Source organism: Lutzomyia longipalpis, chromosome 1 (assembly GCF_024334085.1).
Source record: "Lutzomyia longipalpis isolate SR_M1_2022 chromosome 1, ASM2433408v1".
In the NCBI taxonomy this organism is placed as follows: domain Eukaryota; kingdom Metazoa; phylum Arthropoda; class Insecta; order Diptera; family Psychodidae; genus Lutzomyia; species Lutzomyia longipalpis.
The window spans coordinates 50162300-50177709 of NC_074707.1; the positions used below are offsets into that span (position 1 = coordinate 50162300).

General features: G+C 37.7%; 4 protein-coding genes across 4 annotated transcripts; 3 read left to right on the forward strand and 1 right to left on the reverse strand.

Annotated features, from left to right (window-relative positions):
- Positions 1 to 178: 178 nt before the first annotated feature.
- On the reverse strand, positions 179 to 2127 carry LOC129788156 (ataxin-10). Its single transcript, XM_055824202.1, has 4 exons — positions 1892 to 2127; positions 929 to 1830; positions 610 to 867; positions 179 to 537 (listed from the first exon to the last, which is right to left on the reverse strand). Exons 1-4 carry the CDS (start codon positions 1981 to 1983, stop codon positions 377 to 379), a joined length of 1413 nt encoding a protein of 470 aa, XP_055680177.1. The 5' UTR covers positions 1984 to 2127; the 3' UTR covers positions 179 to 376.
- A 2-nt stretch (positions 2128 to 2129) lies between these two features.
- On the forward strand, positions 2130 to 3232 carry LOC129788158 (nucleoplasmin-like protein). Its single transcript, XM_055824204.1, has 3 exons — positions 2130 to 2230; positions 2552 to 2703; positions 2768 to 3232. Exons 1-3 carry the CDS (start codon positions 2209 to 2211, stop codon positions 3113 to 3115), a joined length of 522 nt encoding a protein of 173 aa, XP_055680179.1. The 5' UTR covers positions 2130 to 2208; the 3' UTR covers positions 3116 to 3232.
- Positions 3233 to 3253: 21 nt separating this feature from the next.
- LOC129788157 (nucleoplasmin-like protein) lies at positions 3254 to 4801 on the forward strand. Its single transcript, XM_055824203.1, has 3 exons — positions 3254 to 3370; positions 3888 to 4036; positions 4239 to 4801. Exons 1-3 carry the CDS (start codon positions 3349 to 3351, stop codon positions 4590 to 4592), a joined length of 525 nt encoding a protein of 174 aa, XP_055680178.1. The 5' UTR covers positions 3254 to 3348; the 3' UTR covers positions 4593 to 4801.
- A 371-nt stretch (positions 4802 to 5172) lies between these two features.
- Positions 5173 to 13796, forward strand: LOC129788159 (ras GTPase-activating protein-binding protein 2). The gene is made up of 3 exons (XM_055824205.1): positions 5173 to 5345; positions 9567 to 11144; positions 12712 to 13796. The coding sequence occupies exons 2-3, from the start codon at positions 9591 to 9593 to the stop codon at positions 13105 to 13107; spliced, it is 1950 nt and encodes a 649-aa protein (XP_055680180.1). The 5' UTR covers positions 5173 to 5345; positions 9567 to 9590; the 3' UTR covers positions 13108 to 13796.
- Positions 13797 to 15410: the final 1614 nt, after the last annotated feature.

Sequence of the window (15410 nt, forward strand, 5' to 3'; positions counted from 1 at the left end):
AGCATGTTTACATGGAGATTATTTATCAAGTTATGAGATCATGTCAAAAGGGGAATTTATCTGGGGACTCTTTGGGCTTTATTCACTACGTTTCTGCTTAATTAATTATGGTACAGATCTGTAATCTAACTAAAACAGTTCTAATCAATTAATTTGCAGTAAAAAAAACTCTCAAATATTCATTTAAATTAATTTTATTTGAAAAAATAACTGAAAAATGACGAAATTTAATTTAATTTTTCCAGATATTCTCCCCTTGTGGCTTCTCCTGTAAAGACTGAGCTTCTGATAATAAAATTACGCAAAAGCTGCTCACCATCTCGCATTCCTTCCTCTCCAGCACTAACCAACCTTCCTGATGGGGCTTTTATTGCTTCTAATTGCGATTTATTCGTACTGAACCATTTTCCATCATCAACTCCGCAAGAACCTCATTGGCGGCTGGTCCCTGATTCACCAGCGAATGGATGACATTCTGATTCTCTGCATTACCCTCCAGGAGGTTCTTTAGAGCCACAATTGCCCATTCCTTCATCACTGGAAGACAGGGAAAACATTTTTTTTCTTTAAGATTGATGAAATAAATGAAGTTTTCCTTTTGGGACTAACTAGGATTCCTGGCATCCATTGTAGTGCATCCACAAATAGTTATGAGAGCCTTTATTTCCCTGGCCAAGTCTTGATTCTTCCGGTTTTTGTGGGAGAGATTTGCAATTAATCTCACCAGGAGGGTTTTTAGCTCAAAGAAAATCTCCTTTTCAGCTTCCTGAGCCGCTTCGGAGGTGCTTGAGAAGTCTTCCAGCTTCCCAAGGGGTGCAAAGGGTGCATCGCCTTGGGAACTCAGTGTCTGAACAGCTACAAGAAGGGCTGCAGAAAAAAAAGCAAAATTATTTTAAAAAAAATATTTTTTGAGGATATTTTGACTTACCACAGACATTGATGAAGAAAGAACCTTCCTGACTGTAGATTTTGGCGTACTTCTCACTTCCAGTCACAGCCACAAAGCATCTGAGTAGTGCCATAACTTCCTTCGGATCATCTTCGTGGTATTTGGGACTCTTACTGTTGAGAATACATTCAGATTTCTTGTTAAATTCACGCGGAAGGTACAGAAGGACGTCTTTTCTAATATCCCCTTCCTGGGAATCCTTCACGTGATCAGTAATGTAGTAAATCATCCAGATCCGGTCATGTCCGCAGAGCTGTGAGAAGATTTCTCCAAATTTATCCGATTCCGTGAGCAAAAATTCAAAAGAGAGATGAATAAAATCCATCCTGTTGCTTCCTGAACTCTCCACATTCCTCTCCAGGGCTCCAATAATGTGTCTAAACATCTCTACGGTAGGAATTTCCTGGACATTATTGAGAAGAGCAAGTCTAAGGGAGTAGTAGATGACGGCAGCTGTTGTTCCCGAATTTTCATGATCCTCAAGGACTTCTTTGAGGAGGAAGTTCCCAAAGGGCGGCCACATGATCTTCAGAGTTTCCACATTGTCCACAAGAACATTAGCCAGGAGATGCCACGTCCATTTCTTAATGGTTGCGCTTTCTTGAGTCTTCAAATGACTTTGCAGGATGGATTTCATAGCTTCCAAGGCTCTAGTTTGCTTCACAATCATTCCCTGGAGAGCCTTCCCGTGGACACAGCTAATTTTCATGAACTTCAGGCAGCTTTTGAGAAGATTTCCCGCAATATCCTCCCCATTCTCAGCTTTTCCTTCCAAATAAATTGACGTGGATGTGATAAAAATCTCCAAGACATACTGGAGGCTTTCCAGGAAGTCACACTGAGGGTCATCCGGGTCATCCCGGGAGTGGGTCAGGGAATGTCTGTAAAAAAATGATTTTATTGGGATTTGTTTACAAACAAAACCATGCTGTATAACCTCACTTTTTGAGATTTTCCTCAATATATTCCAAGAGGTAACTTGTCTTGCCATCCCGGATGGAAGATACGATGCTTTCTTGTGAGAACATTGACATTGAGAATTTCTTGGAATAAATTTATCATAAAAAATCAATAAACAATGGAAAAACTCCTCTTTCCGGGAACTATCACTCACACAGATGGCGCACACATACACACACAGACAATTTGTCAAAAGTTTCGTTAAAAAATAGCGCGTCAAGCTTTCGTTGAGTCGTCCAGGAGATTTTCTTGCGAATTTTATTCTCTTTTACAAATCCGACTTTTTCACATCCATCGCCATGTCCAACGAGTTCTTTTACGGTGAGTAATCTCTGTTAATATCTCCTCTATCTTATCAACTTGCTATTTAGCAGAGATGAGATTTATTTTGCATGAAGTGATAAGAAATCTCTTCCGGCCGGCTTCCTCAGACAAACTTTTCATCTCCTCGCTTATTTTGGAGATTCTCACGAGAATTTTTTACAATTACTTCCGAAAAAAAAAGTCTTTGGAGTCGTCTGGGGGTGAAGAATGTAACTTTTGGAGAAAATTTTTGTGAAAAAATGCAAAAAAATCGATTCTTTCACTTTGTGAGGTTATGTTTGTCCGGATTGTCATTGTTTTTTTTTTGTATTGTTTTAGGCGCCACCCTCAAGGGAGATGCTCCATCACAGACATGGGACCCATACCCAAAGAATGAGGAGAATACGGAGATTCTCATGCCACATAAGTTGATTATTAAGCAGATTCTCCTGGGCTATGAGGCCAAGGAAGGTGAATACAATGTTATTGAGGTGAGTCATCTCTTTGTCCGGAAGTTCCTTCTGTGAAACTGATTGTTTATGGTTTTTGGTGCAGGTGACAAGCCCCACGAGCCAGGAAGATGTGAAAATCCCCATTGCCGTGCTCAAGGTTGGCGAGACACGATCAGTCAGCATGGAGATGGAATTCCCGGACGCTCCCATCACATTCAAGCTCATCCAGGGCTCCGGCCCCGTGCACATCCATGGCCACCATTTGATCCGCGAGGCCAGTGAGGCAGACATTATGAGTGAGATGGGTCAGGGGGAGGAAGACGAGGACGGCATGGAGGAGTACGCCGAAGAAGAGGAGGAAGTCCCGAATCCCGCAAAGAAGGCCAAATTGGCAAATAATTCCAAGGATGGCGGCACAAACAACAAGGCAGCCCCCAAGAGCAAGAAGTAAAGAATACGGAGGGGACCCCATGGGGCTGCGATGAAATGTATTTTACAGTTTATTAAGAAATTTATTCCTAACAAAAACAAAAATGAAAAAATAAAAATAATTCGATTCATTGAAAAACATTTCGTTAAGTTTTTCCCCCCACCACTGCATCTGTCGCGGCAAACAAAGTTTTTCAACAGAGTGCAGCGCACGTGAATTTCCCTGAGAAATCCACATTTTTCACAACCATCGCCATGTCTGACGAGTATTTCTTTGGTGAGTACCCATCCTGGATTCTTCCTCTGGCCCCCAGTGGGGCTATTTTCCCAGAGAACCCCACAAATACCGAGATGATGCGCTAAACAAACAACGGCGTCCAATTTTGTCGGCAAGCGCTTCATTGAAATGCATTTCATGGGAAATTCCTCCCGTGGAGGCTTCCCTGATCTCCTGACCAAATCCCCCTGACCCCAAGTGTTCCCCCCGAACGTTCCAAGTGACTTTTGTGTCCTAAATTGGTGATTTTCATGCAAAAATCTGCATTGTTTGGGTTTCAAAGAATGAAAACAAAAATCTTTCCTGACCAATTTCTCAGTTTTCCTGCTTCCCAATCTCATTCCATGGGTTGGAAGTTCCCCAGAATTCTAATATTTGTGCGTACCTTTGCAAAAGAACCAGAGGAAAATTGTAAAAAGTCATGGAAAAGAGGATTTCAGTGAGGCAGGAGATGGTGGAAGGAGACTGTGAGGTTATGGAAGGATTTTCAGGGATTTTCTTTCGCTTTTTCCCGTAGGCATTACGCTAACTGGCGAGAAGAACACACACACATGGGATCCATACAGCAACATTGACGACGCAGACATGGTGGTGCCCAATAAGCTCCTCATCAAGTCAGTCCTCCTGGACGTAGCTGCTAAAGAAGATGAATATCATGTTGTTGAGGTAAGAAGAAGTTTCTCTTAAAGTTCAGATGGATTCTGGGAGATCCTGCTGGAATCCTAGAAGCTTTCTAACGTACTGAAAGGGCTAAGAATTACTTGAAAAATATCTCAGGAATCTTTCCGGAAAGCCTTTAAGCAGAAAAAGAAGAAGAAATGATCAAAAACCCCCTGAAATTAATAAAAATAAACTTTTTCCCCTCCAGGTAACCGCTCCAACGTGCATGGAGGAGGTAAAGATCCCCATTGCTGTACTCAAAGTCGGCGAAGTACGTTCCGTGAGTATGGAATTAGAATTCCCGGATGCCCCTGTCACATTCAAGCTCATCCAGGGCAGCAGTTCCGTTCACATTCTCGGGCATCATCTCATTGGGGAATCCAGTGAGGAGGAAGAAATGTGGGAGGGGGAGTACTCCACCGGCGATGAGGAGGGTGAACATGCTGAAGATGATGAGGAGGCTACCGCAAGGAAGAAGAAGAAGATCACAAATAATCTCAAAGCAGGCGGTGGCGGTACAAAAGGTTCCACAAAAAATAATCTTCTCTTTAAAAAGAAATAAATTCAACAAACAAAATTAAAAAAAAAGAAAGAAAAGAAAACCTTCCACCCTCCTCCTTCCCATTCTCCCTGAACTTTTCCCTGACGCACTTTTCACATTTCCACAAAGAAGGGGTCTGTATTGGAAATTTTGTGTGTGTAAGAAAATAAAAATTAATATTCTATTAATTACCTATAATAAAAAATAAATAAAGATAATTTCAAATTGGATCTAAAAGTCTTTTAATTAATAGGGGGGGGGAGGGCTGAAAAGGGACTCAAAAGAGCAAAGAAGGAAGAAATTCAGAGTTAAGATCTTTTATTGTTAATGTTCTTATTTCTTAAAGTTTATTAAAAATGTTAATCCTTTCGTGTTCAATTGAAGCGTTTGGGGCAAAATTTCATAATTTTTTTAAACCACGTAAGAAGATTATTATTTAAAAAAAAATCTAACAAAGAAATAATTTCATTTCAATATTTAACGCATAGAAAAATCTTCTAAAAAACGTTAAAAGCAACAAAGAAGAAGATTAAAAAAATAGCGATTTTCTGAGATTCAAAAAAACGTTTGAGGTTATGTAGAATTTTTGGAGACTTTTTTTGAGAGAATCTAAGGAGGTGTGTGGGAAGAAGAAGAAGACGCGCACGTCACACATCTGTCAAACAACTCAATCTCAGTGCTGCATTTTCTTCTCTCCAATAAAATTAAATTCATAATAATTATATTTGTTGTAATACAAATAAGTGATATTTTAGAATTAATCAAAATTAGCAGGTAATTGTTACGTTGTGAGTGTGTCATTGGGTGCAGGGGGGCGCGCAATGTGCCCCAAAAAGCACGGGGAATGTGCCAAAGGGACGGCAGGAGCGCTTCCAATTCGCGGAGATGCCATATTTAACCTTACAATTTTCAAATACATTTTTTGCCATCCTCCCCCGCTTCGTGGTGCCCCAAAGTACCCCACGGACCGTCATCAGAAGCCCGTGCAACTAGTGCGGGGGTCCGTGGGCATGGGGGTGGGCTTTGGGGTGTGTTTTTGAAGTGACGAAACTTCCGCTAAAGGTCCCACTGACAGTGGCTTCTTGCGGACGCCATGAAGATACCGCGAATGCCATGCGTTCTCGCCCTTTTCCCACAACAGCCCCCCTCATGGTCGCACCACAATGGGTCAAATGTAGCCCCCATGGGGCCCTCTGTGCGGTTTCTCATCACGTAGCCGCACCCCGTGGCAAATTGTTGAGTATCCCCGTGAAAAATAAATGGGGAAACAATATTGATCGGGCTACTTTGGGGGGGATTTCTCGACGCAATTTATCTTCTCGCGGACGCTTCTTTGTTCCCCACCGATCTTCCTTCAGTTTTCTCGTCTTTTTCTCCCTCGTGGGCCAGGCGTAGCACCCCAAATTGGCTCCTGTGGAGGATTTTGTTAAACACACGAGCAGGGTGGTGCGGGTGGGTCATCCCTCTATGGGGCACAACATTGAGGGATTTAAGAACTCCCCGCCCTGTGGAATTTACCTACATTTGCGTCTCCGCCTCTGCATTCTGGTCAATTAAAATGACAAAGCAGGTGATTTGTCACCAACCCTCCCCCAATACCACGGGGAGTCCCCAGAACTTTGCTAATCTCTCATTTTAACGACGCATTTTGGTCAGATTGTGATGAAAAGTCATGAAATAGCTCAAATGGAATGTCCAGAAGTCTCTTTGAGGGAGGATAAGGGATTAATTTGCTCTTGTTTTGGGTTTTTGCCTTAAGGAAAATGGGCAGGAAAAATAGGATTTCGATAAGTTGTTCTTCTTCATGAATTTTGAGGATTTCTTGGGGGTTTTAAAGAAGGATAAAGGGAGTTTAAATATCTCATGGAAAGTTCCTAATTTGACGATCCTTAATTAGTTAGTATACCACAATCGTGGCATACCAAGTATTGTAATCGTCGGAAAAGCCGACCACCTCAGATCGTGCTCAAACTTGGTATGAGCACGTTTTAGACATCCCACATTATGAAAATGGTGGTGGAAAAGTTTTGATCCGGCCGGCCGGTCGCCCAAACTTTGCCTTATAGCTCGAAAACGGTAAAAGATAGAGACTTCCGGTTTAAAGTTTTCTATAGAAAAGTGGGTGTAAATTTTCATTTTTTCGCATTTTCAAAATCCAAGATGGCCGCCATCCGCCATTTTGAACTACCATCAACCACTTCCCTTTCAGCTAGAGGTCTGAAATTTTAGTATGTTGTAGAGCTCAGTGAGACGTTTTCATTGATAATTCATACTTGACAATCGGTCAAGCCGTTTTGCAAATATGGCGGCCTAAAGCAAAAAACTCGAGAACGGTTTGACCGATTTTGACCATCTTGGTATCAAATTAAAGGTATTGAGAAGCCCTACAACTGCTTAGAACATTTCAAGTTTCAAAAACATCCGCAAGAGGCGCTAAAAACAAAAACAAAAATTGCTTAACTTTAAGGGGCAATATCTCCGAACATCTGTTAAAGAATTCCTTTAAATTTTCAAGGTCACCTCCAGAATACAAAATGGCGGATTTTAGTTCTACCAAAACAGTTTTTTGCACTTTTGTCCTAAAGGAATGTAAAATTCTTGAATTTGAAAAGTTCTAAGAACCATATCTCTTGAACGACTTGTCCGATTTTGCACAACTAGGTATCAAATTAAAGATTTTGCAATTCTCTACAATTTTCTAGAACAGTAGAATCCTCTAGATCCAGTCCTTGAAGACAAAGTGCAAAAAACTGTTTTGGTAGAAAAAAATCGGCCATTTTTGTTCTGGAGGTGACCTTAAAATGTATCGAAATATATGTCAGATTATAGCTTATTTCAATACCTCTCCAAAACTAGTCTCGAAATTTTTGTAGGTCTTGTAGAACTTGAGATATAACCATTTTTGTCTTTCTAATTGATGAATTTCATAAAAAAATCAACTTTGCCTACTAATACTGCTCACGAATTAAATTACAACGCATAGACAGACTCATCCGCGTTGTGGTATACCAACTCTAATAACTGGACGCGTTATGATTGACTTTTTTATTGAAAAAAAAATGTTTCTAAGATTTTTGCAAATCTTTCGAATCATTTTAGTATTTGTCCGAAAATCTGTAAAATCGTTTCGCAAATTCTTCATAAACTTCTTCATAATTCTAATAAATCCTATAAATCTCAGAAATCCTATTAATCCATAAAATCTTATTAATCCTTTAAATCCTCTAAATATTTGAGACTTTTTTTAAAAAAATTTTTTTTTAATAGTTTTCTCATAATTTATTTCTTTATTTTTTTTTAAACAAAAATACTTTTCTAAAACAAATTAAATTAAAAAAAGAATATTTTCAAGTCCCAAAAATCTCTTCTTAATTCCTATGAGTTCTAGAAGTCTTATAAGTCCTTCAAATCACATAAATCCATTGAGAAATCTTTCAAATTTTCTTTCAATCCTTATGAATTTTTTGTTTGTTTTAATATTTCTTAAATGTCTTTTATTAATGTAAATAAACTTCTAAGGGAGCAATTTTGGACAAAATAAAAGACAAAATATTTTGAAAATACAAAATATTTTGACATTAAATGTAATTTTGCACAAAATATTTCTCTAAAACTTTTGTCAATCTCTCCACAAAAGAAATTTTTGCAATTTTAGGTACAATAATAGGTGAAATATTTTGAAAAACTGAAAAATTTTGACGTTTAATGCAATTTTAGACAAAAGACAAAAGATTTTTTGTGTCAATCTTTTGACAATCTTGTGAGAACGTCTCCACAAAAGATTTTTACAGGAGAATTGTAATTTTTCACAAAATAATTTATACATTACACAAGAAATATTTTGTGTTTTGCAAGCATCTCGTCGAGGTGCTTTTATAAAATCAAAATCTTTTGTCAAATTGGTGTTTACGCGTTGCATTTTTTAGAAGTTTTCTATCATGTTTCTCGAAATAGCAATGGATAATAATGCAATTTCGGGTAATTGTGAAGCTTTGTGCAAAGGGAATTTGTGGAATGATATGAAATTCAGCCAATTTAGCTGTGTCCATTTTCCCTTTTAGCGGTGTTGGGCAAAAATGTTATGGAGAATTTCTGTGTCTTTCTGGCAAAAATTTGGGAGATCGCTGACAAGTTCTAACCCTATATAATCAGGATTTTGGGTCAGAGATCCCTTCCCTATGTTCCCGATGCGAGTTTTTATGTGCAAAAACGAAATATGTAGGGCTAATTAATGCAATAAAATATGAGTTAATCAATTCATGTAAAAGAGAATCATATCAGAGTGACTCATTAACATTTTCTTGGTGTAATGAAAATCGAACTGATGAGCTAGAAGTCAGATGGTTTTTTGATCTTCCCAACATCCTTAGGGTACCAAATAGACTACACGCATGCTTGACTTAATTTCCCTAAAAATTAATTCAATTCAGATTGTTCAATTGCCCCAATCGTAAACATAACCTAATAGGAATGTTATCTTCTTCTTATTTTTTTCATCTGAAACTCTCCACTCGAAAGAAAAAACACGTCACAAAAGACGACAAAATATATCAAAAGTCTCCCAAAAGATATTTTATTCAAAATTGCTCTTCATAAAATGTCTTTTGTAGACTTCACAAAAGACAAAATATATTTTATTTTGTCCAAAATTGCTCCCTAAGTTTCTTAAAAAATTTTGTTTTTGATTTTTTCTACTCTAAAAAATCAAGCAAAATTTTTATGAAAGAAACAATTTTTTAAAGCGATGTGTGATTTGAGAAACTTACAAAGATTTGTGAGACTTTCAGGAATTAAGAAGAGATTTTAAGGACTTCAAAATGTTTTTTTTTATTTGATTTGTTTAGGTTTTTTCTTTCAATTTTCCAATCCCTTAAAACCAATTCAATAAAGCTAAATGTCTTATAATTTAATCCTTAAAAAAATAACCAAAAAAAGAAGTTAAAGAAATTTCAACATGAAAGAAAAAAAATTAAAAAATAAAATAAATATTTGCAGCATTACATCAGTTACATAACGGCAATGGTCATGGACGCGACTCCATCTCCCCAATCTGTTGGACGTGAATTTGTGCGGCAGTACTATACGCTGCTGAACAAGGCCCCGAATCATCTGCATCGCTTCTACAATCACCAATCGAGCTTCGTGCACGGCGGCCTGGAGGCCAATAATCGCGACGCGAGCCTCGTGATTGGGCAGAAGCAAATCCACAATCGCATCCAGCAGCTCAACTTCCGCGATTGCCACGCCAAGATCAGTCAGGTGGATAGCCAGGCGACGCTGGGGAATGGTGTTGTTGTGCAGGTGACGGGTGAGCTGTCCAATGACGGTCAACCCATGCGACGCTTCACGCAGACGTTCGTCCTGGCCGCGGAGACGCCCAAGAAGTACTACGTTCACAATGACATCTTCCGCTACCAGGACGTCTATTCCGACGATGAGGCGGATGCGGATAGTGAGCGTTCGGAGAATGATGCGGATGCCGATGTGAGTGGGGGCGGTGGGGCTGTGGAGGAGCAGCAAACGGGCGCAACGACACTGCAGCAAGCACCGGCGCAGATTTACTATCCCCTCGTTGGTGCCCAGGGTGCGGGAACAGCTGCGGGATTGCAGCAAATCACGCAGCCCGTGCAGATGAATGGGGTTGTGCACGATGAGATGCTGCAGACCCTGCCACCGGCTACACTTCTTCCGGTTTCACCCAGCACGGCTGCTGCCACGGCCCTTGTGCCACCAAATGCAGCAAGTGGTGTCCTACCGCTCGATCCGACCATTGCTGCTGCTGCTGCCCAAGCGGCACTCCCATTGGCTGCCCAACCAGCTCCCGGAAAAGACGCCGCCGCCGCTACGCTGCAAATGGGCACTGTGACCGAGGTGAGCGCCATTGAGGCGGCTGAGAAGGCCAAAGCCGTGGCTGCTGCAGCTGCTGCTGCCGCCGAGGAGGCCCCCAAGGACATAACCAGTGATGAGGCAGGCACAAAGGATGACATGGCACCGCGTGTGATGCAAAATGAAACGACTTATGCGAATTTGGTGAAGAGTGGCGGTGGAGCCCCTTCTGGGGCGCTCTCCTTTGCCTCCGCCATGGCTCAAACGAGTTCCGGGGTATCCCATGGGGGCCTCAGTGGGATGTCTCAGTCATCAACGGGGCTCGTTAATCTCGCAGCACCGCGCTATGTCACCTCACCGCCGCCAATGAAGAATGAAAGTACCAGCAGTGGCAGCAGCTACCGCACATCCGGCGATCGGGATGGCATCACAGGTAGTGGTGGTATGTCGGGGATGCAACAACGCCCAGCTGGGGGTATGGCACCACGTCCAGTGCGCGAGAGGCGGAGTAGCAACACGAATCAGGGTGTCTATTCGGATACGCAGCAGCTTTTCCTCGGCAACATTCCCCTGCAGGCCACCGAGGATGATTTAAGGCCGCTCTTCTCCAAGTATGGCACCGTGATCGAGTTGCGAATCCTCAGCAAGTCCAATGCACCGAAGATCCAGGGGCGGACACAGCCACAAAATTATGGATTCATCACTTTTGCGGACCCCGAAGCGGCCACTATGTGCCATTCGGAGAATGTGAGTCTTTCCTTGTCTTTGCTTTTTGTGTTTGTTTTATTGGATTTATTAATGTTGTTTATGAAGTTTTTGTGGGAGGATTTCTAATGAACAAAGAGGTGAAAAGAAGGGATTTTTGGATGCATTTGAAATTAAAGAATAAAAATCTTTTGGAAGGATTTTTGAGGAAGAACTGTGAAGAATAAGAATTCAAAAAAACCGCGAATTTTTGAACAATATTTCGAGATTATTCTTAATTTGTTTTCGGATTAATTCTTAAAAGAAAATCGTAAATAGATTACGTAATTAGGGTGGTTCTCTATGTGTCTAAACACGTTTAAAGAAATTAACCAGTTTAGAGTTTTCTTTAAACGTTAAAAGAAAATTAATTTCATGCCTTAAAAATTTACATGAAGTAAAATTTAAAAATGAAAATTTTAACGTCAAACGTTAGTAAAGAAAAAAAAACGTCAAATGAAGAAGAAATTGAATTTAAAAGGTTTCTAAAAAGAATGTAGAATGTCAGTAAAAGTATTATCTGTTTGAAATGAAATATCTAAACGATTTGAAGGGAAACATCGAATGATAGAAAATAAATGTCATTTGTTTGGAAAGAAACATCAAAAAGAGAGGAAAGGTTAGTGGGTTGTGTTGATTTCGAGACGAGATGACGTTCCGCATGAAAAACTTGAAAAGGAAGAGGAAGAAGAAGAGAAACGTCAATCGTTAGAAAAGAAATGTCTAACATTGTGGAAGATAGTAAACGGTAAACCTTACAAAAGAAACGTCAAACTGTCAAACTTATTATCAAAATAACTGTCACACGATAGATAATGAATTTCGAACGATTGAAAAGAAAAGAGAAACCTCAAACATTGGGGAAAAAAGAAGTTAAAAGTGAGGAATTAAATGTCGAACAGCGGAAAAGAAACGTCAAAAAGGGAACGTTAAATATTAGAATACCTAACAATTGTTTGACATTTAATATCAAAAGGTTCGAAGAAAAACGTCAAACTAATGAAAATTAATGTTAAATATGGGAAAGAAAAGTATTAAGTGCTCAAAACTTAATGTTCGTCGGTACAAAAGTAAACTTAAACAATGATTAGAAAACGATGAAAAACCTTACAAAAGAAACGTCAATTATCAAAGACTTTACAGGAGACTTTAAACGTTAGGAAAGAAAAGAAAATATTTTTTATTTTAAAAGAAAATTAGCATAAAAACATCAGAAACAATAAAGTCTCAAACATTGGAAAAAAAGAATGTCAAACGCGTGAAGAGAAACTTCAAATGTCAGTAAAGAAATGTCAAATTTTATCAAAGACACGTTACAATTGCAGAAAAATTTGTTAAAATCTGTTGATTTAAATTTCATTTTCATCAACTTATCAAATGATTTTCTAATAAAAGGAACCTTTTTGTTCTTCATTATCCTATTCCTCGTTTAATCCCAAATAAGTCCCTTTAAAAAAAACCTTGAAATTCTTTTTAGAATTTTCTTAATAATTTTTTATTTTATATTTTAAATTCTCTTTCCATTTCAACGCCAATGAATGAATGAAACAAACAAACAAACAAACAACAGAACATCATTTATTCGGACGGGCAGAAGCTAAACATTGAGCTGAAGAAAACGCGCCCCCGCAATGACCTTCCGGGTAGTGGACTTGGTGATCGCGATAGACGCATGATGGGCGGCGGCGGAAGTGGTGGGATGTCCGGCAATGGAACACGACCGGGAATGGGTGGCAGTGGGGGACCAGGGGGAATGGGGAGTGGTCTGCGGGGCACAACGAGCGGAACTGGCGGTGGGATGATGGGGCGCCCCGGGGGCAATCGTCTTGGTGGCAGCAACGGCGGTATCCGTGGCAGTAGCTTCAATCGCTCCGACAGGATGCCAATGGGACGCGGTGGGGATGGTGATAGACCGTCAGCACCTCTCGGCAATAACAGCGGTGGTTCCACTTACGGAAGGCGCTAATAGCCCCCCCTCCCCAACGATGGAGGACTTCACAGAGAGAGAGAGAGAGAGAGAGAGAGAGTGAGGAAGTGAATAAGGCGCGCTGAGAGAGAAGAAAAAACATTGAGAAGCAGATTAAGTGAAAAATTAAAAAAAAATAACACGAGACTGGAAAAAAGCGTTGAGATCAGCAAAAGCAAAAAAAAGAAACATAATAATAATTTCAAGACACACCATTTTTTTATTATTATTATTATTTCCTTAAAAGAGAGAGAGAGAAAAAGAAAATTAAGGAAAGGATTTATTTTAAACATAAATTAATTCAAACAAAAAATGGACTTTAAAGAGAAAATTAGATGAATGAAATATTTTGCTTATTTGCGCCGACAAATGCTCCTCATCTGTAGATTTTTTTTATTATATAAATTTAAATTCAAAAAACAAAAATAATTTTAGGAAATATTTTTTTTTAATCATCCACCATTCTTTTTTGTTTCCCCCAACCCATTTTTTTTTACAAACTGTATAATATTGGAGTTTTTTCGTTGTTTTTTTTTGGAGAGAGAGAGAAAAAATAGAAAATTTATTGTTAGTAAGAAGAAAAAAAATTAAGGCTATAAAAACTTGGGCATTTTGCAAAGTTTCAATAATAAGGAATTTGCTAAAACAGAAAAAATAAAAAAAATTAACCAGTTGGACCCATTTTTTTTTTTACAAAAATGTACTTTAGGATGATTGAGGAGCAGAAAAAAACAATTTTTTAAGTTAAATACTTTACATAATACTTTTGTTTTGTTACAAACAACTTTTTTTCCTTATCAAAATAAAAAAAAAAACAAAAATATTTTTTAGTGTAAACAAGCAACAATAAAAATATTTAGGAGCAAAAGGAAAGTCTTAAAAAAAAACATTTTTTCTAATAGTTTCATTTACAACAAAAATAAATGAGAAATATCTTTATAATTTATATTGAAAAAATAAAAAGAAAAAATATTAATTATATGTAAAAAAAACTATAGTTCTTTTAATTTATATAAAAAAAATCTAGATAATTTGATATAAATAGTAATAAAGGAGAAAGTAAAAAAAAAGTAAATGAGAGAGGATATTTTATGTTATTTTATGAAAGAAAGAGAGAAAGAGGAAAAAAAAACAATAATTAAAAAATGTATCACTCGCAAGATTCTTTTTTTTTTGTTTATTCACCAACTAATTTTTTTTTTACATTATAACTAATAAAATTATAAAAATCTCTTTCTTTTTTTCTCTTTTTAAAAAGAGAAAGAAAATTATTGAATTAAAAAGAATAAATAAAAGTATTTCATGAGAAAAAAAAAGGAAGAAATTAAATCTAAAGAGAAAATCAACTAAATTCTTAAGGAGAGAAGAAAAAAAGTAAAACTTATGAAGTAAAAAAAGGTAAAAAAAAACATTTTTATACAATTCGCGACCTCTGCATAATTCTAATATCTCTTTAATAATTTTTTTTGTGTAATTTTAGGTAGATATTTTTAAAATAAATTTCTCATCGCGGATTGTTCAAATCAAACCTTCTTTGTTTTCTTTATTTTCTCACAATTTTTTTCTTTTTTGCAGCCTATTTTTTTTTCTTTTTAAAATTGTAGAGCTGGTTCTTTACAAAAAAAATTAAAATTTTAAAAGAAAATTATCAGAAAAAATTTTCTAAATGTGGTTTGAAGATTTTTTTTGAAGGAATAGAAAGCAGGAAAAATTTTTATTGGAAGAAAATTGAAAATTGAGCACAGAGTGGTCCAATTGAAGTGCTGAAAATAAGGAGAAAATTCTTTGGGACGTTTGGGACTTATTCTTCTCCCTTATTCTAAGGTAACTGCTACATTAATCAACAAAATTCTATTTAAGCATCCGAGAATGTTCTTATAAAGACTTTTAGTCTTAACTAAAATTATTAAGAAATGATTTAAAAAATCCAAATTTTCGACCTTAAAAAGCAGCAATGATGGTCTCGAAATTTAGGAAACTCGGGGACTTTCAAGAGCGGTTTTAGAGCCAATTTTGAAACAAAAAATTAAAAATTGGCTTGCACTCTTGTTAAATGGCCAAATATTGATAAGAATTTAGTGTTTTCAATTTTGAAAATTATTTTTTGTGCTCAAAAAATTTGTTTGAAATTCTCACATTTTGGCCATTTTGTTCCTGTAGAGTTTTCAAAATTTCGAGACTATTCCGTATTTCATGACAAATTCAAGCCCTAACTTACTTTTTAGAAAAAAATGTTTTAATAATAACTGAAGTAATCAGTCACGATCTTCCACTTTTACAGCACTCGCGCAATGTGATTCAAC